This window comes from Neolamprologus brichardi, chromosome 5, assembly GCF_056152115.1.
Source record: "Neolamprologus brichardi isolate AB-2024 chromosome 5, ASM5615211v1, whole genome shotgun sequence".
Classification (NCBI taxonomy): domain Eukaryota; kingdom Metazoa; phylum Chordata; class Actinopteri; order Cichliformes; family Cichlidae; genus Neolamprologus; species Neolamprologus brichardi.
In genome coordinates this window covers 15,521,501-15,542,435 of record NC_142108.1, presented here as the reverse complement: position 1 = coordinate 15,542,435, position 20,935 = coordinate 15,521,501, and the positions used below count along the sequence as shown (strand labels likewise).

General features: G+C 39.7%; 2 protein-coding genes across 2 annotated transcripts; one reads left to right on the top strand and one right to left on the bottom strand.

Moving 5' to 3' along the window:
- Positions 1–2,805: 2,805 nt before the first annotated feature.
- Positions 2,806–14,332, top strand: cse1l (CSE1 chromosome segregation 1-like (yeast)). Its single transcript, XM_006806713.2, has 25 exons — positions 2,806–2,905; positions 3,712–3,804; positions 3,962–4,104; positions 4,601–4,702; positions 4,804–4,949; positions 5,041–5,131; positions 5,224–5,331; positions 5,521–5,613; positions 5,701–5,868; positions 5,955–6,084; positions 6,202–6,267; positions 6,431–6,633; positions 6,750–6,834; positions 7,037–7,098; positions 7,201–7,337; positions 8,527–8,630; positions 8,744–8,841; positions 8,935–9,085; positions 9,177–9,385; positions 10,674–10,771; positions 10,885–10,970; positions 11,060–11,141; positions 11,544–11,690; positions 13,317–13,548; positions 13,675–14,332. The coding sequence occupies exons 2-25, from the start codon at positions 3,720–3,722 to the stop codon at positions 13,762–13,764; spliced, it is 2,916 nt and encodes a 971-aa protein (XP_006806776.2). The 5' UTR covers positions 2,806–2,905; positions 3,712–3,719; the 3' UTR covers positions 13,765–14,332.
- Positions 14,036–18,293, bottom strand: LOC102776643 (retinol dehydrogenase 10-B-like). The gene is made up of 5 exons (XM_006806714.3): positions 17,752–18,293; positions 16,382–16,480; positions 16,125–16,270; positions 15,892–16,023; positions 14,036–14,658 (listed from the first exon to the last, which is right to left on the bottom strand). The coding sequence occupies exons 1-5, from the start codon at positions 18,199–18,201 to the stop codon at positions 14,538–14,540; spliced, it is 948 nt and encodes a 315-aa protein (XP_006806777.1). The 5' UTR covers positions 18,202–18,293; the 3' UTR covers positions 14,036–14,537.
- Between the last annotated feature and the right edge of the window lie 2,642 nt (positions 18,294–20,935).

Genomic DNA, 20,935 nt, shown 5'->3' with positions numbered 1-20,935 from the left:
CATTTAATGCATCTTTACCTGATGATTTTACTTCTGCTGAAGAAGACCAGCTCATCAAGATCACCTCTGACTCCACACTCAGGTTGAGGTTTGCAGCTCAGACACTGAGTAAATTCTGGCTGGTGTGGAGAGGGAGCATCCACTCATAGGACAGAGCTGTGGACATTCTGCTTTTGCCACGTCCTATCTCTGTGAGATGGGGTTTTCTGCTGTTGTCTCACTGAAAACAAAGCATAGATCTAAGCTGAACATTAAACATGATTCGAGAGTGGCAGTATCAAGCCTGCAACCACGTTTTGAAAAACTCTGCAGTGAAAAACAGGCACACTGCAGCTACTAAGAGTGAAAAGTATTAAGCTCTTACTAAATTATATTTTTTTCATCTCTGTTCACAGGTTTCTGGATTTCTTTTTTTAATAAGATTAAAACTGAACTTTATTTTTGCGTTCCTGGCAAAGTTCACATTCTGTTTAACTTGCTCCTTTTTTGTAGAAGTGGTGCAGACTAATGAAGCAGTCTAGTGACAAAAGTCACAAATAGTTGTTTGAAATGAAAGTTGTTCATTTAAAACAAAAATTACTGAATAATTCATTGTGAATGAGTTTGCTATCTAAATAAAGATGCAGCTAGGATTTTCTGTCATTTGTTTGTTTACATGGGGCGTGAAAACATTTCTTCCTGCCATGTGGGGAATGATGTAAAAAGTTTGAGAACCACTGATCTAAAGTATGATTAAAGTTCAGCCTGAAAAATATAAATGTCACTGACAATTACTAATATTTTGGAAAACCAACATTTTTACCACTCAGTTGATGTCTTTCTGTTCAACAGCTCCTTTTCTAGACTTGTAAGAGTTTCATGTAATGTGGGGAGTGCTGGTCCCGACCCTCCAAGACAGTAAGAAGCAAGCAGAGGGAGAAAAACCATAAAATTATTTAGAAGCTGATTTAATCCTTAATGGCTGTGCAGCCGTTATAATTTACAACACAGAAGGTCAATGCAGACCTCATACATCCAAATTAGACAATCACATATAATATTAAAAACACCATCTACTACTGTGTCTGAATGTGTGGTATTGCCACTGTTTAGACCTAAAGAGATATGTGTTTTAAAAAAAGACCACCTAATTTAAATATAATCATTACATCCTTGTCAAAAGCTAACTTCTAATATATAACGTTTCTAATAAGCACAATGACCAAACATATGGCAGTGTTTATATGTAACATAGGCAACAGCAAAATGTTTCAACTGTGGAATTCAATTATTAGTTTGGAAGGATGAGCTAAATTTCTTTATTTTCAACTATAAAGCCAATTTAGGCTTTAACCAATTAACAGGCCACTGATCTGATTTATGGCTTTGGACTTTCACAACAAAACCTGTATCGAAACACATTTTTAACAAAACAAATATTATTATTATTATTATTATTATTATTATTATTATTATTATTATTATTATTATTATTATTATTATTGTTGTTGTTGGTTAAAATGTAATTAAACAGAAATGTTTGTTAAATGTAAAAGCAGTATGCTTCTGTTGCTAAAGAAAGGGTGTTCAAAAGCACCCACAAAGCATTAAAATAATGCAGGAGTTAAGAATATAAAGTTCATATGTTATAAACCTGGTGTTAAACTGAGAGAAGGCACAAAACAGTTTGAATAAGAGTAAACATTTACTCAGCAAATCAGTGTATCACGCAAAGAATCACAGCAATGGCAACAATAATCTCTTGAGCTGAAGCTTCTCCAGCTGAACCCAGGTTTGCACAACACATTCCAGAAAAATATGTGGGCGCCATGAACATGCAGACTGATCTGTGCGGGGGAGGAGGAAAGCAGTGACATGGCATTTTCAAACCATTTATCCTTCCCACTGGGAAACAAAATTTCCAACTTAGTTTTTCAAATTTAAGACAACTCACACTGAATTGATCAGCTTTCTGAATAAAGAGTAGTGGTGACTTACTTAAACAAATTGATAAAAATCGTGTTCAGTCTACTTCATCTTATGTTTGTGGCCTTAAATTTGTTTTCAAATTTTAAAAATGTAACATATACATTTAATTAGTGCCGGGTATTGTCACTGGTTTCTATAATCGATTCGATTCCGATTCACAAGGTCCAATTCCATCCTAAATTCGACTCGATTCGATTCAGTTTTGAGTCAGTCAGAAATACTATAATTCTGATTCATTTATCAGTACTGACACTTTGAGATGGGAAACTATTCTTGAAGTGTACTGAGAGAGAGAGAGAGATGTGCAGGAAGTGTGATTTTATCGTGGTGGAAGCAAAATAGCAAAAGTAAGAGGGGATTAATGACGATATTTATCAACTGTGAAGCGTAGTTTTGATCTTCTTTTGCTGCTTATTCAGTGAACTTTTGTTGGAGCATCAGAATGAGGCTTCCAACCCCGACGGCATGTCAGTACGTGCCATCGAGTGACAGCCTACATCTCACTAATAATGATGAGTCGGGTCCGCGCTTTGTGTTTATATCTTTCTGCGGAATCCGTTTACCTGCTCTCATTTGTTGTTTTAGCTGTTTGGTGGTTGTTGGAATTCAGGCATTTCTGGCATAATACATTTATGTTTAAAAATAGATTTAGGATTTAATGAATCTATGTTGAGTTATTCAAGCCACAATGATTTTTTTTTAACCCACCCCGACTTCCACCTCAACAGGAACATTGTAAATAACCGTTTAGTGCTGCTACACTTAAACCTAGACAAGGGGCGTGCCTTACGACGTTGGCGTGACATCTGCGCTTGCGCAGTACTCTAACCGCGCAGTTCCTTTTACTCAAGGTATTTGAAAGCTGGCTCGGAAAGCGGTACGTCTGTACGACTTGTGGTGGCTCTCCATCCCATCTTAAATTAAACTCACTATCACGGTAAGGCGTCCCACTGCTTTAACAGTTGTGGTATTCAGTGACAGTTAATTCGGTGTCTGACATTTGTTACGGTTCAATAACTTAAGAGGAAATTCATATTGTTCGGAAATTAGCTAACTTTATGGTTAGCAGCAAACACATTAGCAAGCTAGTGCTAACTGTAGCTGGATGACTTGGACAGGACCGGCTGCTGGATCAGTCTATTCACTGGAATCGAGATCCTGCTTTCCATCTTGCTTTGAATATGCTCTTTTTTCTTTTTGCTTTGCTCGGGACAGCGATGAAATGGTTTAATATAACGTAGACCTTGCATACTGTCGCGAATCTGCGACGGCCATGTGCTTATATTAAAACTCGCAGGAGACTAGTCAGCCTTTAGCCTGCTAGCTCAGACGCTACGCCGCATAAACCAATCTGGTGTCAGCAGCGGTGCCAAATTATGGCTACATTACCTCAATCTGGCATTGGCAGTCTATAGTGCTTAGCTGCTACCAGGCTAAAATGAATGCATGAATGATTTAGCCTAGCAGACACTGTAAACTTAGGAGTCAAAAGTCAAGTTGGCTTGTTAGAGCAATGAAACGACTTTCAATCAAACCAAGTCAAATTACGTATGCACAGGGGAACTTTTATATTATTTTGCTGGAAACAATGCACAGGTTTTAAGGCATTGCTAGAAATGTTGTAGATTTAGTTAGATCGTTACATGTTGTCAACCTATATGAGGTACTGCATTTAGTGTCTTGCAACGCACTTTTTGTTTTTCAGTAATTTACTCTTTCAGTCTTTTATCCACTCCCTCATAGTTTTGATCATGGAGCTGAATGATGCTAACCTACAGACCCTGACTGAGTTCCTAAGAAAAACCCTCGACCCAGATCCATCAGTCAGACGTCCTGGTAATACACTCTAATGACAGCTTGCATATCAAAAAGGAGTTTACAATGAATGTTATTGTTCACTTATTCATTGAGCTATGAATTATTTATTTACTTCATTTACTCTAATATTTACTCTAATACTTCCTTTACAACATTCCCCCCCCCCCCCTTACAGCTGAAAAGTTTCTTGAATCTGTAGAAGGAAACCAGAACTATCCACTGTTACTTCTCACGTTGCTGGAGAAGTCCCAGGACAACGTGATCCGCGTCTGTGCTGCTGTGACATTCAAAAATTATATAAAAAGAAACTGGAGAATTGTGAGTCTTGCTGAATAACAGCCTGATTGAAAGTGTTTTTCTCTGCACATGTTTAATATCTTTGAATAGAAATACACTGTGTTATCATTGAACTCGGGTCCATTTGAAATTGTTAGAGTTCACTTTTGTTATCTGCTTGCTAAACTGAAAGAAACGGTCTCCTTTGTCTCTCCCATGCACATAAAATACCTCAGTGTTAGTGTGGCATAAGCCCTTCAGCTTCGCAGTCCAGGGGTGGGGGCAGTTTAAAATGCATTGCCATTCATTTACACCGAAACGGCACTACATAGGCAGTGTATTCAGCACTTTAACAGCACAATATAAAGCTGATAGGTTGTAGTGATCTAGATTAAGATTTTTTCCTCTTTATTCAATTAATAATTGTTTTGATTTTGTCATGTGCTGAGGTTCTCGAAAAGTATGTGTGTAATACAATTTAACACCTGTGAGCAGGTTTGTTTATGCTGGCCTAATTCTGTGGTTTGTTTACTCACAGGTTGAAGATGAACCCAACAAAATCTCTGATCCTGACCGAACGGCAATAAAAGCAAACATTGTAAATTTGATGCTGAGCAGCCCGGAACAGATTCAGAAACAGGTGCGTCCCAACATGCCATTGTCCCTAAAAGGTGTACTTTAAAGCAAAGGAAGAATATCCATAAATTCACTCCTACTCATGTGTCCAATCTGTCTTCACAGTTAAGTGATGCCATCAGCATCATAGGACGTGAAGACTTTCCACAAAAATGGCCAGACCTTCTAACAGAGATGGTGACTCGCTTCAGAAGTGGAGATTTCCACATTATCAACGGTGTGCTGCGCACTGCACATTCACTCTTCAAGAGGTAGAACTCTCTTCTCAGTGATTTTAAAATCTTTTATGAATCTGTTTTCATAAAAAAATTAATGTGTTCTGTACCTTTTCTTCTTTTTAAGGTATCGCCATGAGTTCAAGTCAAACGAGCTTTGGTCTGAGATAAAACTGGTTCTGGACACGTTTGCTCTACCTCTGACTGAACTATTCAAGGTTTGTTATCACAATTAAACCAGATGTTATGTAACACCTAACAAAATAAAACTTTTAAACAAGGTTTAGGAATACATCTGTCTTTGTTGCAGGCCACAATCGAGCTGTGTCAAACTCATGCTACAGATGTCAATGCCTTGAAGGTCCTCTTCTCATCACTCACACTTATCGCCAAGCTTTTCTACAGTCTTAACTTTCAGGTCAGTTCTATGAAATAATTAAAAAAAAGAATTTAATGTAGGTTAATGTAGTTGTATAGTAATTATTGATAAATCAGGATAGTTACAAAAAAGGTAGCACTACTATGTTGCCAGTAACATCTGGTTAGCTTCAGTCTGTTTAGGAATTTATTCATGTGCACTGTAAGTAAACTCTGCTGTGTCACACAGGACCTTCCAGAGTTTTTTGAAGACCATATGGAAACCTGGATGACCAATTTCCATGGCCTACTGACTTTGGATAATAAACTTTTACAAACAGATGTGAGTTATCTTCTCCTTTACATTTACTGCAACATAGTTTAATCACTTATTGCAAAAGTGTTTTTGACATTTGTGTGTGTCTCCCAGGATGAGGAGGAGGCAGGTCTCCTGGAGCTGCTGAAGTCTCAGATCTGTGACAATGCGGCTCTTTATGCTCAGAAGTACGATGAGGAATTTCAGCCATACCTGCCACGCTTTGTTACTGCAATCTGGAACCTTCTAGTTTCTACTGGCCAGGAAGTCAAATATGACCTGGTGAGAACAGTGAGACCTGACTGTGTTTCTGTTATTTTTGAAGTTCACTTAGCCCATACTTACAGTTCACCTTGTCTTTGTTGCAGCTCGTAAGCAATGCTATCCAGTTTTTGGCATCGGTCTGTGAAAGGCCACACTATAAGCATCTGTTTGAGGACCAGAATACACTCACAAGCATTTGTGAGAAGGTCATTGTGCCCAACATGGAGTTCAGAAGTAAGCCATCAAATTACACCTGGAAGTGCTTAGAGATTCAGGGCGCTGCTTGCTTGGATACACGCATGCTTATGTGCTGAGTGTCACTGACCAGATTGACATTTAATGTCGGATTAGGTGCGGATGAGGAGGCCTTTGAAGATAACTCAGAGGAGTACATCCGAAGAGACCTGGAGGGATCTGGTAAAAATGCATCACCATCTCTTAAATTAAATTTGAATGAAAAAAGTTTTGCTTTTTACTTAATTTAAAATGATCTTAAAAACGTATAATGATGTTATATAGTTGTTATAAAACATTTTATCAGAATGCTTGATGATAGTCCTATTTTGCCATCCTTTCTCAGACATCGACACTCGCCGTAGGGCAGCGTGTGATTTGGTGAGAGGACTTTGTAAATTTTTTGAGGGACCAGTCACAGCAATCTTCTCCGGCTACGTGAACTCAATGCTGGCCGAATACGCCAAGACACCTCGGGAGAACTGGAAACACAAGGATGCTGCCATCTATTTGGTCACATCGCTGGCATCAAAAGCCCAGACACAAAAGGTGTGGTTGACATACGCACTCCAAAGTTATTGAATTTGATGTAAATCATATGTAACTGCTAAAACATTTGTGTTAAATGTGAAATCCTTTATACTTGTTTTATCTTATCCAAACAGCATGGAATAACACAAGCCAACGAGCTGGTGAATCTTACAGAGTTCTTTGTGAACCACATTCTCCCTGATTTAAAATCCCCCAATGGTGAGAAAACTGCTAATACTTCACATCTTAATGCGCCAATGCCTGTGCGATACAGCAGTTTCTTCACATTTATTCCTCTGTAACCAGCTGGATGATAGAGATACTATTAATTTTGAGATCCTAAAGATTTTGAGATATTGTGTAAATGTTCTGCCATTTACAAACAAAAATGTGAATTTTCTTCATGTCATTTTCATTGTAGTTAATGAGTTCCCAGTGCTGAAGGCTGATGCCATCAAATATGTCATGATCTTCAGAAGTCAGGTATGACTTCCTGCTTTTTTTCCTCCCCAATGACTAGCTCAGTTTCAGAAAAAAATCCAATACTGAGAGTGCTTCTATCTTTTTTTTTCTTTTTGTCTTCAGCTTCCTAAAGAGCAGCTGCTGCAGGCAGTCCCTTTACTAATAACTCACCTGCAGGCAGAGAGCACAGTGGAGCACACTTATGCTGCACATGCTTTGGAGAGACTGTTCACTATGAGGGGACCCAACAACACAACACTGTAAGTATCAAATAATATTGTAACACATAGAATAATAATTATCATAAATATCTTTGATAGAAATGTAAGGCAAAGTTAATGGAACTTCTTTCCATCCATGTTTTGATAGGCAACACAAAAGTCCAATTATAGTGACAATAATGCTGAACCAGTCATGTGGCTGGAATAGAGCCATGTTGGGTTAAATTGATGCATGCAGCACAGAGCATAGGATAAGCCTCTGGCAGCAGGACGTGTTACTGTAGCTGTACGCCCCAGTATGTTGAAAGGGTGAGAGGGATAATAGAAAAAAAACGAAAGTAAAAAATGTTGATTAAAACTCAAGCAGTGGCGTTACCAAAGAAGACACCCCAGCAGACATGGCCCAAGGCTCAAAACGCCGAGAACAGAGTGGTTAGTGGTTAAAGAGTTGACTATGAAATAAAGCTGCACGTTAAAATCAGCATATAAGAAGGTTTACATTTCTCAAATATAATACCAGAGTTTCTACAGTTGTAAAAAGCCTGCAAAAGTCATGGACATTTAGGGTGGAGCATTTTGGGGAAAATCCTGGAAATGTCAACCCTAATTCTGTGGGGAGATTAATCAGTTTTCATGGCCTATGGTGTTGATGTAAGTTTGCACAATGCCAGGAAAGAACAGATTTTAATGTGTTGCATCATGTTTGGTGATAGTTAAAGGTAACTAACGTCAAACCTAGGGACTGTTTTGATCATTGTTTGCTGAGGTAAAGCTTACAGCGACTAGTTATCAGCTACAGTCGTGTAGCATAGACAGTATAAAAGGTGGATGTAGCTTTTAAGACAATACTCACTGTTTTCTGAAGTCTGTACTGAAGCCTTAATAAGAGTTTCTGCCATCACCATCTTGGTATCAAAAACGGATGTGATGAGGAAGAGTACATGTATACATGCCTATAACCGCAAATGTATGTCAAACCCTGTTAGTGAAGTAAAATTTAATATTAACTTAATTTTTTCATTTGCAATAAAGAGCATTAATTCTCATTAGAATGTTGTCTCAATCATTAAAGGGGAAAACTGTGTATTAATCCTGTAATGTTGTGAGCACTCATGCCTAGTAGTGGCTATATTGCCTGTTAGTATCCTTTTCTCCATCCATTTAGTATTAAACTGTAAGATGAAATGATTCCAAAGTGCAGTCAGTCTTCTTCTTTGTGTGTTATCAGTATCACTGCTGCAGAGATGGCACCGTTTACTGAACAGCTGCTCAACAACTTGTTCAAGGCACTGGCTTTTCCTGGTTCTGCAGAAAATGAATACATTATGAAAGGTGAGCCTGACTTGCCTGTTATCTAAATGCTCCTCACTCACTGTCACACGAAGTCCAAAGTTAATAACATAGCCTAATTATGCATGTTAATTTTTTTCGTTTCATTTTCAAAGCCATCATGCGCAGCTTCTCCCTGCTGCAGGAGTCCATTGTTCCCTACATCCCAACGCTGATTGGTCAGCTCACTCATAAGCTCCTCCAAGTCAGCAAGGTAACACAATGTTTGTTAGTACTTATAGATACAGATAGATTTGTTTTGAGGGGAAACGCATCAAGTATTGAAAAATGTTTCATCTGCTTTCAGAATCCCAGCAAACCTCACTTTAACCACTACCTGTTTGAGTCCCTGTGCCTGTCTGTCCGCATCACCTGCAAGGCGAATCCCGCTACTGTCAGCAGTTTTGAGGAAGCACTCTTCCCCGTTTTCACAGAGATCCTCCAGAACGATGTTCAGGGTACATCAGTTATTTAAGTGTAGATTGTGTTAAAACACAGTTGGTGCCTCTTTAGGGACAACTCAACATCTTTATCCGTCTTCTTTTGCAGAGTTTCTTCCATATGTGTTCCAGGTGATGTCTCTCCTCCTAGAGATCCACTCCAACTCTATTCCCGCCTCCTATATGGCCTTATTCCCTCATTTGCTGCAGCCTGTACTTTGGGAACGAACAGGGAACATCCCCCCTCTGGTGCGCCTCCTTCAGGCTTACCTGGAGAAGGGAGGTGAAACTATTGCTAGGTCTGCTGCTGATAAAATAGTGAGTATGGCACAACCTCCTCCTCCACTGAAATTTCGTGAACAAATAGTTTTAAATTTGATATTTACAAGTTGTTATTTTTAAATTTTTATTTATTTATTTTTGGCCAGAAGATGACTAATTTAAAATCTAGCTCAACCGAGTACCGTATTTCCCGGACTACAAAGCGCACCTGAATATTAGCCGCACAAGCTAAAATCAGGGGAAAATCCTGTTTTGTACATACATTAGCCGCACCTGACTAAAAGCCGCAGGTGTTTCAATGTTGACTTATCATATGTAAGAGAATATGCACAAAGGGAATTGTCTGGAAAGAGATGGCTGTTTGGAGACACATCCCTTTTATTAATATTTTGAAAAACAAGTTATGGGTACATATTTGCATAACTTTTTAGGGTATATGTACAAGTACCGGTAAATACAAGTACGAAACATGTACTGTGCTTCATAAACGAGTAACAAATGTAGTACATAACAATAACCTACAGCACAACAGAAAAATAGATTCGGCCTACCTTTTAGGCTCAGGTGCAGTGACACGGCTTTAACAAGAAGAAAAGTTAGTCATTCACCACCATCTTCCTGCGCACTAAAACCACCAAAGTCCTCTTCTCCAGTGTCGGATACGAACAGGCTCAGGATGGCTACGTCATCCACTCTCTGCTTCTCTCCTTTGTTGTCACTTTCAAAACCAAACAAATCCTCGTTGTCAGTGTCAGAGTCAAACACCCTCTGAAGGGCCTTGGCGGTGTCCTGCTCTCCATCATGCAGCAGTCCAGCCCTTCAAAATCCGTTGGTGATCGTGGATGTTTTCACACTTTTCCACGCTGTCAGAATCCACTGATGGAGTTGGGCATAACTTTTCGCAAGTTTATCGCCGCTCATCATCCACGCCTCCCGCTGAACGCGTAGCGCTACTTTGAAGTTTGTTTTTCGCGCTACTTCGTACAGCACTACGTTGCCTGGCGGACGGACATGTGACCAACATACCACTCTTGAACTCCGATCCTTCCGCCAAGCAACGTAGTGCCGGAGAACAGCGGAACAAACAAAACAAATCCTCTTACGATATCACAAAAATCATGCATATCCTTAGAAAAGCCGCACCTGACTAAAAGCCGCAGGGTTCAAAGCTTGTGCAAAAAGTAGCGGCTTATAGCCCGACAATTACGGTACTTTAATTGCTAATCAGTAAAATAACTATACAAGTTTTCTTCTGATTCTCGTTTTCTTACTCTGCAAAAAAGATGGCATGTTTTTCTTATTGTTTGTTGACTTTTTTCCTCAGCCTGGCTTGCTTGGAGTTTTCCAAAAGCTTATAGCATCCAAGGCCAATGATCATCAAGGATTTTACCTTCTCAACAGCATCATAGAGCACATGCCCCCGTAAGCTGATAAATCTTCTCCTCAGTGGTTCATTTATAAAGTGTTGTCTTTGGCAAAAAATGTTTAGGTTTTTGTTTTTTGCTGTTGTTAATGTTTCCCCTTTCTTTTGCCAGAGAATCACTCATTCAGTACAGGAAACAGATCTTCATTTTGCTCTTCCAGAGGCTACAAAGTTCCAAAACCACCAAGTTCATCAAGAGTTAGTATACCATTACCATTAGCAACATTCAAGCTTTAATCTACTCCAGCAGTGCCAGTGACTGAACCTTTTGATCTCCCCTCTCATAGGTTTCCTGGTGTTTGTCAATTTGTATTGTGTCAAATATGGAGCTATAGCACTTCAGGAGATTTTTGACAGCATCCAGCCAAAGTAAGTGTTCCAAAAAAACCAAACCCCAAAACAAAATGTTGTTTGATCCATCAGTTGCACAAAAGAAGCAACAAGTTCTGTTGATAAGCTGCCGACCTGTTTAATTTAATGGCTTTCAAACTTACTGCAAAGACGCACAATTTTCTCTGATCTATTTGACAGTTGTGTCAAAACTTAATTAATCATGCACATCTTTTAGTTTCTTCACTAGCTTGGGTGCTTATGAAAAATTAAAACTATAGTTGAATCAAGTGATGACATGTGTGTGTGCGTGCGTGCGTGCGTGTGTGTGTGTGTGTGTGTGTGAGATTATAGAGTGCAGTAGTTACCAGTAGCTGTAATTTAATTTCAAACCAAAGACCGATTTAAAAGTGTATTAAATTCACTGACTTTGTGTTGCAGAATGTTTGGTATGGTGCTGGAGAAAATTGTTATTCCAGAAGTTCAGAAGGTGTCTGGACCAGTCGAGAAAAAGATCTGTGCTGTTGGCATTACAAAGATCCTCACTGAGTGTCCTGCAATGATGGACACGGAGTACACGAAACTCTGGTAAGAAAACATGAAGCTCGAACATTTAAAAACTTTACACAGCAGCAATGCACACTTTTCATTTACGCTGCCTGAGATGTAAGGATGCCACAATTGAAGTGGACAGTGGATCATTATATTACAGTAACCCAAAATCAGTTAAACTTCAGGGATGTCAGCTTGTCCAGTTAGGAACTATAAACCGCTCTGAATCCACTTCATCTGCAAAGAGAGCAGGTTCACACTAGCGCTGCCACAAACGATTATTTTGATAGTCGACTAATCGGATCATGCATCCACTGGACATAAAACGTAAAGTTTATTGCACCAGCATGCATCTGCTCTTATGTAACTATCATTAGCTTACAGCTTAAAAGGTTTAAGGTATGTGCTAACTAAAAAGACTAAAAAGATGATAGTTTATTAAACCTTTAATGAAATTTGCAGATTGTCTCGGTGGAGTTTAATAAACACCGTCTGCTCCTTGCTATCTAAAATATAACAGGACACTGGAGTATATTCTACCATCTCACACTTCTGTTTAATCCCTTCTCTGTTTTCTGTTTGTTCAGCTGTGTGAAAATTATAACTTTAATCTCAGCCAACTGTTTTCTCAGTAAAATACTGACACAAGTTATCTAAGTGACTTATACATCATGTTTAACCTGAGTAGCAGAAGACCACGGGGATCTGAAAACAATGTGCCAGGAGTTTGTTCTCGCTGGCTCTAGTGAGGCTTGAACCCCCGGCTAGCTATCGAGCTAGTGGGTAACAGGTGTCTCCGAAAACATCGGCGCACTTGTGCAAAAATCTGATGTCTTAATAAACCAAGCAGATATTTAAAGTTTACACAGCTACATTCTCACCTGAAAATATGTTAAAAGTTTATTTTGTGACCAAGAAAGAGTAATAAGAGTAATGTTAAAACTCAGTAGCTGCCGCCATTGTTGAAAACTGGAATTGGCTGGGCCGCGCTATGAATTCTGGGATAGGGTTGGGCAACGAAGGATACACCCGACCCATCTTTCAAATCTGGGGAAATGAAGGGTGAATTTGGAGGAGTCTTTGAATTTGGACAGCCTTCCTTGCGTCGCTGCAACGTAATCGGCCAACAAATGTGGCCTCCGAAAGATGCGGCCCCTGAATTTGGACACAGCTATGATACCGGAGACTCATTTTTCTTCTTCGGGGTTTAACGGCAGCTGGCATCCTGCCGTCTTCTGTTTCAGTCCGTTATTACACTCTTAAATCCTGCTACTTATTGCTGCATCTTTCAGGATCTTACAAAGCTTCAGATGACTATTAAATTAATCTTCGACGATTTTGATAGTCGACGTGATCGTCGACGTAATCGTGACTAGTCGACAAATTGTGGCAGCCGTAGGTCACACTGAGTACATGAGTCTGAAGATGCTATGGGAAATAATGGGCTCCTTGCACTTCAGGTGTTCAAAATGCCAGATGATGCTGGGATGTAAGCAAAGGTCCCACTAAAGGATTTGGGACCACAAACATGCACATGTAACTCACAGCACTCCTCCTGTTCCTTCTTGGGGAGATGGCTGCTGGGAAAGTTACATATTAGTAGATACCAATGTTTATTTGTTGTCCTGAGTAAAACAAAGACGAGTTATTGTATCTCTTCAGGACCCCACTGCTCCAGGCCCTCATCGGTTTCTTTGAGCTTCCTGAAGATGACAGCATCCCAGACGATGAGCACTTCATTGACATCGAAGACACACCGGGCTATCAGACTGCCTTCTCACAGCTGGCCTTTGCCGGGAAGAAGGAGCACGACCCAATTGGAGATGCTGTTGGCAATCCAAAAATCCTGCTGGCCCAGTCACTGCACAAGCTTTCTACTGCCTGTCCTGGAAGGGTAAGTTCACAAATGCAGGTAGTTTTGTTCTTCTTCTGGTTTGATTCATTGTGTTTGGAATCCAAGAATTATCACTTTGGAAACCATATTGATAAACATTGTACTTTTTTCCCCCCCTCTGTGCAGGTTCCTTCAATGCTGAGCACGAGTCTGAATGCAGAAGCTCTCCAGTTCCTGCAGGGCTACTTACAGGCGGCTACTGTGCAGCTGGTTTAAAACCAAAGCAAAATCTCAGTACCCTGCAGGAATAGCCACAATGACCCCCCCCGGTCATATGACAGACCTGCTTCAGTTGAACTCGAGACCTGAAAGTTAAATGGATTTACCAGAGAAGTAAATTTTGCCTGAATTTAGGGTGTGTACTCCAATGGAAGTCATTTTAAGGTTTTTCTTTTAAGAAAAGGAAAAAAGAAACGACCAAAACTGAATTACTTTAAGATATCGGGGCCTTTTTCTTTTCATGTGATAAAGGCTAACAAGGATTTGAATGTCAGGTTGTGAAGCACTTACCAGTTTATTTCAAAAACATCAGCAACAGCAGCAGATGTAAAAATAAATAAAAGAAATTGAACGTGTGGGACGCTGAACATGTATTTCAAACAGGAGGGTTTAAATCATTTCTTTTGTATGTTTGACTTCCTTTTTACGGTTATGAGGCTGTAGTCTGTGGCTCAAACATAAAGCTTAATATTTTTCTGTTGCATGTTTCCCTTCATTTGTTAATGTCCATTTTGTTGTTTCTGCACTGTTTGTTAATGTGAATAAAAAGAGGCACTTGTATGGATCTGTTATCACTGCAGTCGCTAGTCTATCCACACTGTTGTGAATTGTTTTTATTTCATTTGCGAGGCCCTTTAGCATCAGCAGTGGATACTTAAGCAGCTCAGCATTCACAACAAATTGCTTCATACAATTTTGCCTTTGGGAAGTCCTGGAAAAAACAAAGGTAAGCAGATCTTCAGAATATTATAAAGACACCATCAGAAACATTAGCACAATTTGGTATGGCCGTTGGAGGTCTTCATTTCAATGTTCTTGATGAATGGTAGCATGCACTTGTCGCCTCCCATGAAGCGATACGTTGCAACATTTGCCTCCCAAGGTAGTAAGCTAGAAGGAAAAAAAGAATGAACTTTGTTTTAAAACTGGGGTTTTTTTCCCTATTGGGTATGCAGTGCTAAATAGCTGCATTCACATAATAAAACTCAACAAAAATTAAACCTCTTTCCTGTAATGCAACTCCAGCAAACATTCAGGTACGCTGTGATAAATTCCAGACTTTCTTAACTGTTCCAAGCCTTTATTTAGAAGTACAATAGATTTCGAAAGGACTAAGTGCTTATAGCGTTTGCTTTATAGTTGGTTGCTTTATACCAGGAGTCAAGCATAAGGCCCAGGGGGCTTAATCAGCCCAGCAAAGGCTCCAATCTGATCCACTATTGACAGCTTTGGAAAATGTGAAGAAGGGCATGAGTTTCAGACCTTTAAAATGCATTTGAATAGGTTTAACAGCTTTTTCATGCTGATAAAATAATGAAGTAAAAAATAAGCAATTAAAAAACAGCCAAATTTTTACAATGTGTCCACAGTAGGATATTTCCCGTAAAGTAACAGAAACTTCCTTTTTTAAATTATAGCACAGTGTGTGCAATGAGCTACTACAGCTGTTTGATTTTTTATTTATTTATTTATTTTTTTACACATTTTTCTCTGACAGTTTAACCCCAAAGAGTTATGCTGACTGATTCCTTTCATTTACTACAGAAGCATTTCTTTATCATGTAGAAAAGCTGAGGAATATTGTTTAGACGTCTCAGGGATTAAATGTGTAGTTTTACCGTTTTCAGTAGCAGACAGGATAGCCTCACTGGCCCCGCCCTATTTAGATCATCATCTCATTCAAAATATGTTTGACATCAGTGCTCTATACGGTCTCCATGAGAATAATAACTCTTGAAAAGGGATATGGGATGGATCATCAACAATTTTCTGAACCTGATGAACAACAGCTTTCTCATATTTTGGTTTGAGAGACCGGTGTTCTTTGTTTCCTGTGATTTTCATGGCAATTTTTACCTGTTTCTCAATTGTTGATTTTGACTTTACTGTAAGTAAACTTTAGAGCTCACGCCAAACAATCTGCGCCTATGAGGCAATTTTTCACATTAAAAAAAACAAACAAAAAAAAAAATTTAACATTGTGTCAATATAGATGCCCAAGTACTTATATGAGCTAACATGCTCTATTGTACATCCATCAAGAAATGGAAAACAAAAGCCCCATATTAATTTAAGCCTTGATAAAAGCAGCTGATCATGTCATATAATCCACTTAGTACTTACGCTCTTGCAAGAAAGGGGATGTACATAAGACGAGGAATGCAGATCATCTGCTGTTCTGCTAGGATGGCTTTCATAGACTGCTGCACAGTGTAGAGAGGCTCAAGGGGTGGAATTATGCTGCGAAGCTCTTTCCTGGTAAATGCAATACAGAGGCATTAAAGGACATACTGAAATGCAGCTTTACTTCATTTTTACCACCCAGCAAGCTCCAGTTGTGAATAATGGCATCTCACCTGATTTCACAGCCTGCGAACATCCCTGTGTCTACAATATAAGGACATACTAAAGTGGTTTTGATGCCATTCAGGTCTTCTGCTATCAACTCATGTGTCAGTGACTCGTGGAATCCAACAGCTCCAAATTTACTAGCACAGTAATCCTGTAGGGGGAAGTAGAAAGACCAGAGAGAGGAGCCTTTAAATGAGTTGTCGAGTCAGTTAACATACGCTTTAGAAATTATGTTTCTGCTGAACAGTCCTTTGCAGGGTACCTCAACACAGGCAGTGCTGAACAGTCCAAGTGCACTGGCGACGGTCACGATGTGGCCGTGATTTTGTTCTTTCATCCGTGGCAGGAACGCTTTCGTCATCTGTTGGGTGAAATTAGGAAGGTTGTAGCAGTAAGTGAAGCAGTAAAGCTTATCCTGGGGGCCAGGAACCATAAATCTTTGCTTAAAGCTCAAAATCGGATTTGCATACTTTATGTGTCTACAACTTTTCAGAAATTAAAGTGGAATTATTGTGCTTTTCCTTATTTTGATCTCGTGCAGTGATGATATTTAAAAGTATGCAAGCAAGTACTCAGACTCCAGACGGTTAGAAATGGCCTTTCTCACACTGTTTTTTTTGGCATTTGGCTCTGTGTGACATCATAGAGAAAGAGACATCAGCACCTGCACACAGCTCTGGAGCAAAGTATGCTAAAAGACTTAAAAATATAGGAGCTAAAAGGGCTTGTTTAAGACAGACGAGGAACCGTCAGGCTGCATCAGGCCAAGTTTGTAAGACAATTACAAAGTCCAACAATAAAAATATGGAGCTGCAAACTTGCACAGAAGCTCCTTTTAAATGTAATTTAAGAATGCTTTAAGGGCCATTTAATGGGGCAAAAAGTCAAGTGAGGACATTCCCAAAGAAATGCTATTAATGGCAAATGAACTCTTGATTAGACATGCAGAGAAAAATAGTTGACTCCAGGTAGGCTTTAGTGTAAAATAGCTTGTGTAAATACATACCAACCCCCCAAAACCTATGAAGATATGGGAATATGCACATGAAGGTTGGCTTTATTGTTTGGAGGATCTTGGTTTTGAAAACTGAAAATGGGATATTGTCGATGTTTCACAGCTTTATGACTTTAACTGATACTGTATTTGTGCTATGAATATGTATTCAAACAGTGAAACTTGGAATAAAAGCTAACACGTGGTTAAACAGGAGAGAAACAAGTCTCATTTGACGGATCAGGTGTAGCTTATTTGATAACAATAAAGAGAAAAGCCGCCCACCGTTTGTCTCTCGTTGATTTTACGCAAATCCGCTTATTGCCACTTATTTTGTGAGCAGGAGATTGAGGCTTTAGGAGGATCAAAAGCAGGATCACATACCTAACTTGATGCTGGCTGGTAGCGTGTTTTTATTTATAAGGCATAGGCATATAAGGCATAACTCATGTACACATGGTACGTTATGTTATGATCATCATTATGACACATCAGTGCACAAGTCCAACCGGAACCAGCGAGGAGGACACTAAATGGGTGTTACATAACCCCTGTGAGACCGGTATTTCGCCCATTAATTTTTTTCTTTAAAGTGGTAGTTCACGAATGTGTGCGTAAAAAAAAGCATCAGATCTCACCCAGAAAAGCGCGTGGCAGTTCACCAGCAGAGTCCTCTCCAGAAGCTCATCCGGACAGTCCAGCAGCCTCCGTCCAGCCACTACGCCTGCGTTGTTGACCATTATGGAGACATGCCCGACCTCCGCTCTCACCCGGTTCGCTGTCTCGTAAATGTTCCGACGCTTGGACAGGTCCACCGTGTAGGTGTGCACCCGGACGCCCAGTTCTCGCACCAGCCTGGCAGTCTGCTCGTTGGCAGCCGCGTTGCAGTCCCACAGCACCAGGTGCGCCCCCTCTTTGGCAAACTCCAGGGCGAACAGCCGGCCCAGCGCGCCTCCGGCTCCCGTGATCAGACACAGCTCCCCATCGATGCACTTAAGCCTCGGCCGAAGGAAAGTCTGCAGGATGGCGCTCAGGATAGAGCCGGTTAGGTCGATTAGCATCAGCAACAAGTCTACTAACACAATCATGACGCTTAGACACACCTGCTCCGTCTGCGTCCAGGAGAAGCCAAAGAGTCACACAAAAAAGAACGCCAAGCTTTGGAGTGTAGTTACCTCTCCGTGTGACGTTGGGGTTGGGGGCTTGTTTTATGTAACTGTGCCGGATTATAGGACAGCCGGCTGATGGCGGCCGCCAATAGAGCAGCTTTTTGTTTGATAAATGAGGAGCTGAGTGACTCACTCGAACACACTCATAAAGAGCGGCTGTGGGATTGAGGCAGGGATTACGATAACACTCAGTGGACCCAGAGTTATTGCAGTCTTTTACTTTCTAATGAGCTGTTATTTTAGTTTTGGGTTCATGTTTTCATCGTAGTTTAGAATCAAAAAGTTTTTGGGGGGAATCTGCTCGGTTGAGAATTTTATTCGAACATATAAACGCTTTAGTAGTCTCACTGTTGCTTTCGGTCATTTTAATACAATACGGTTTCTGTCGGCATTTATGACCATCGGAATAGGTGTTACAATGCAAACACTTCGCGAAGAAGACAGCTGACCTCGTCATGACGTAACAAATCAACAAACGTGCACGAGCCTCATCAAGCAGGCTGTGCAGTTTTGTAAGTTCACAAAAATGTTTATTATCTCAAGTGTAGATTTTATTTTATTTTTGTATTTAATTTAAATGAAATATCTTAAGAGTTTAACTTTCTTATATATTTTTATTTTATATTGAAACTAAGTTATTAAAATATTTTAAAAGTATTAATTATTATGACTATTTTCTAATTATACATTTTGAGGTAAAAAAAAAATCTGTCCTCCTTATAATAAACAAACAGGGTCTTATTTCAAAGTGCGACTTATAACCTTTAGTTTAAACGTGTCACAGTTACTACAGTAAACGACTTTATGATATACATTCCTCTCCTTTTATCTTAGTATAGAAGTTATTCCTGATCCATGATGTGAGGTGGATTATCCAACTCTGTACAAAATGTTAAGCTGATAAACTGTTCATCATGTGTGCACAAATCTCTAATAAGTAGCGTTTTTCATAAACTCATATTCTTGGAATATTTTCTCGTGATCTGCTGTTTTTGTGTTATTGCAGTGCTCGTGTAACAGACGTGACTACTTCAGTTAAGGTTGTCGCTGGCGTTTACTGTAGCTTAATCCTTTTCACAACCTTGGTCATGGTGTAGAATGATGTAACATAACTTTTACAGTCACTGAAAAATAGTTTTTGTTGTTTGGTTATAGTCTTTAACAATTTCTTCTTTTGGGTGTTCCCTTTAGGGGATCATCTGCTTCCATCTCACCCTATCACTAGCATCTTCCTCTGTCACTCCAGCCCTCTGCACGTCCTCCTTCACTAGATCCCTGAACCTCCTCTGCGGTCGTCTTCTTTTCCTCCTGCCTGGCAGCTCCATATTCAGCATCCTTTATCCATTTTGTCCACTATCTCTCGTCTGCACATGGCCAATCCATCTCAGCCTTGCTTCTATAACTTTACTCCATACCACTCAACCTGAGCTGTCCCTCTGATACACTTATTTCTAATCCTGTCCATTCTGCTTGCTCCCAATGAAAACCTTAGCATCCTTAACTCTGCCACCTCCATCTGTCCTTTTTTCAGTCCCACCGCCTCCAAACATACATCATACCAAGGCTCACTATGATCTTGTAAACCTTCTTTTTAAAATGGTTAAACTATATAATTTTTTAGAGTGAACCTTCCATAGAAATCTCTACAGTGACAATATTAAAAGGGATTAGAAAATGAGATCATATTTCTCCTATATCAACTTCTCTTTATTGGCTCCCTGTTAAATCCAGAAGTGAATATAAAACCTGTCTCCTCTCATAAAACTCTTGAATAATCAGACCACATCATAACTTAAAGGCCCGATAATACCATATTGTCCAATCAGAGCACTTCGTTCTCAGACTGCACACTTCCTGGTGGTTCAGAGAGATCCTAAAAGTAGAATGTGGGACTTCCCATGATGCACTTCTTCTCCATTCCTGTCTTTGCACACCCAGTGTGTTTGTAACCCCACTACTGTATGTCATTAAATTAAATTGTGTCTCTGCTCTTTCCCATATTGTTCATATACTGCTTTCATACATTCACACTTACACTACAATGGATCCATTAGACCAAACTTGGGGTTGAGTATCTCACCAAAGTGTGGGCTCATTAGTCAAGCAAAAATATTGTTCTGGTCCCTGTGTTCTAATTGTGTTTGCTCCACTTTTGCTTCTTATGGAAGAAAATGGACAGTTGGATGCATATGTTTACCTTAATATCCACGTCACCTTAAGCTATTGAAAAATGCAATAAAAATAACAATAACTGTAAAAATAATCAACAAGTAATTAAGTGTTGATGTTGGTATTGGTGGTCATTGTTGGCACAGAATAGAAACTTCACTGGTCACTCATCATTAAAACTAGATGTACTGTCTTTGATGCAGGAAATACAGTTTGTTCTTCCATGTAAATTAATGGCATACTGGAACTGCTGTGGAGAGTTGCACCAAATCTGCTCAGTATTTCTCTATATGAACTTGCTGGTGAAAACCTCCACAACAGTCCCAGTTTCTCATGTGGCGTCATGGGGAACTTAACCTCCCACTCCTGAAAGTTTAGTCTGAGATCCGTACACATCTTAATGGATACGAAAACATACCACTAGAGGGAGCTATTGTATAAAACAAGCAGTGTTTGTCCTCGACCCTTTAGCTCAGGCTTGTAC

Coding starts and splice junctions, on each gene's coding strand:
- cse1l (XM_006806713.2), top strand. CDS start 3,720: ATGGAGCTGAATGATGCTAACCTACAGACCCTGACTGAGTTCCTAAGA. Junction 8,842..8,934: donor AGCTCCTCCAAGTCAGCAAG/GTAACACAATGT, acceptor ATCTGCTTTCAG/AATCCCAGCAAACCTCACTT. Junction 13,549..13,674: donor CTACTGCCTGTCCTGGAAGG/GTAAGTTCACAA, acceptor CCCTCTGTGCAG/GTTCCTTCAATGCTGAGCAC.
- LOC102776643 (XM_006806714.3), bottom strand. CDS start 18,201: ATGATTGTGTTAGTAGACTTGTTGCTGATGCTAATCGACCTAACCGGC. Junction 16,481..17,751: donor ACTGCCACGCGCTTTTCTGG/GTGAGATCTGAT, acceptor TTCACCCAACAG/ATGACGAAAGCGTTCCTGCC. Junction 16,271..16,381: donor TCAGCACTGCCTGTGTTGAG/GTACCCTGCAAA, acceptor TTCCCCCTACAG/GATTACTGTGCTAGTAAATT.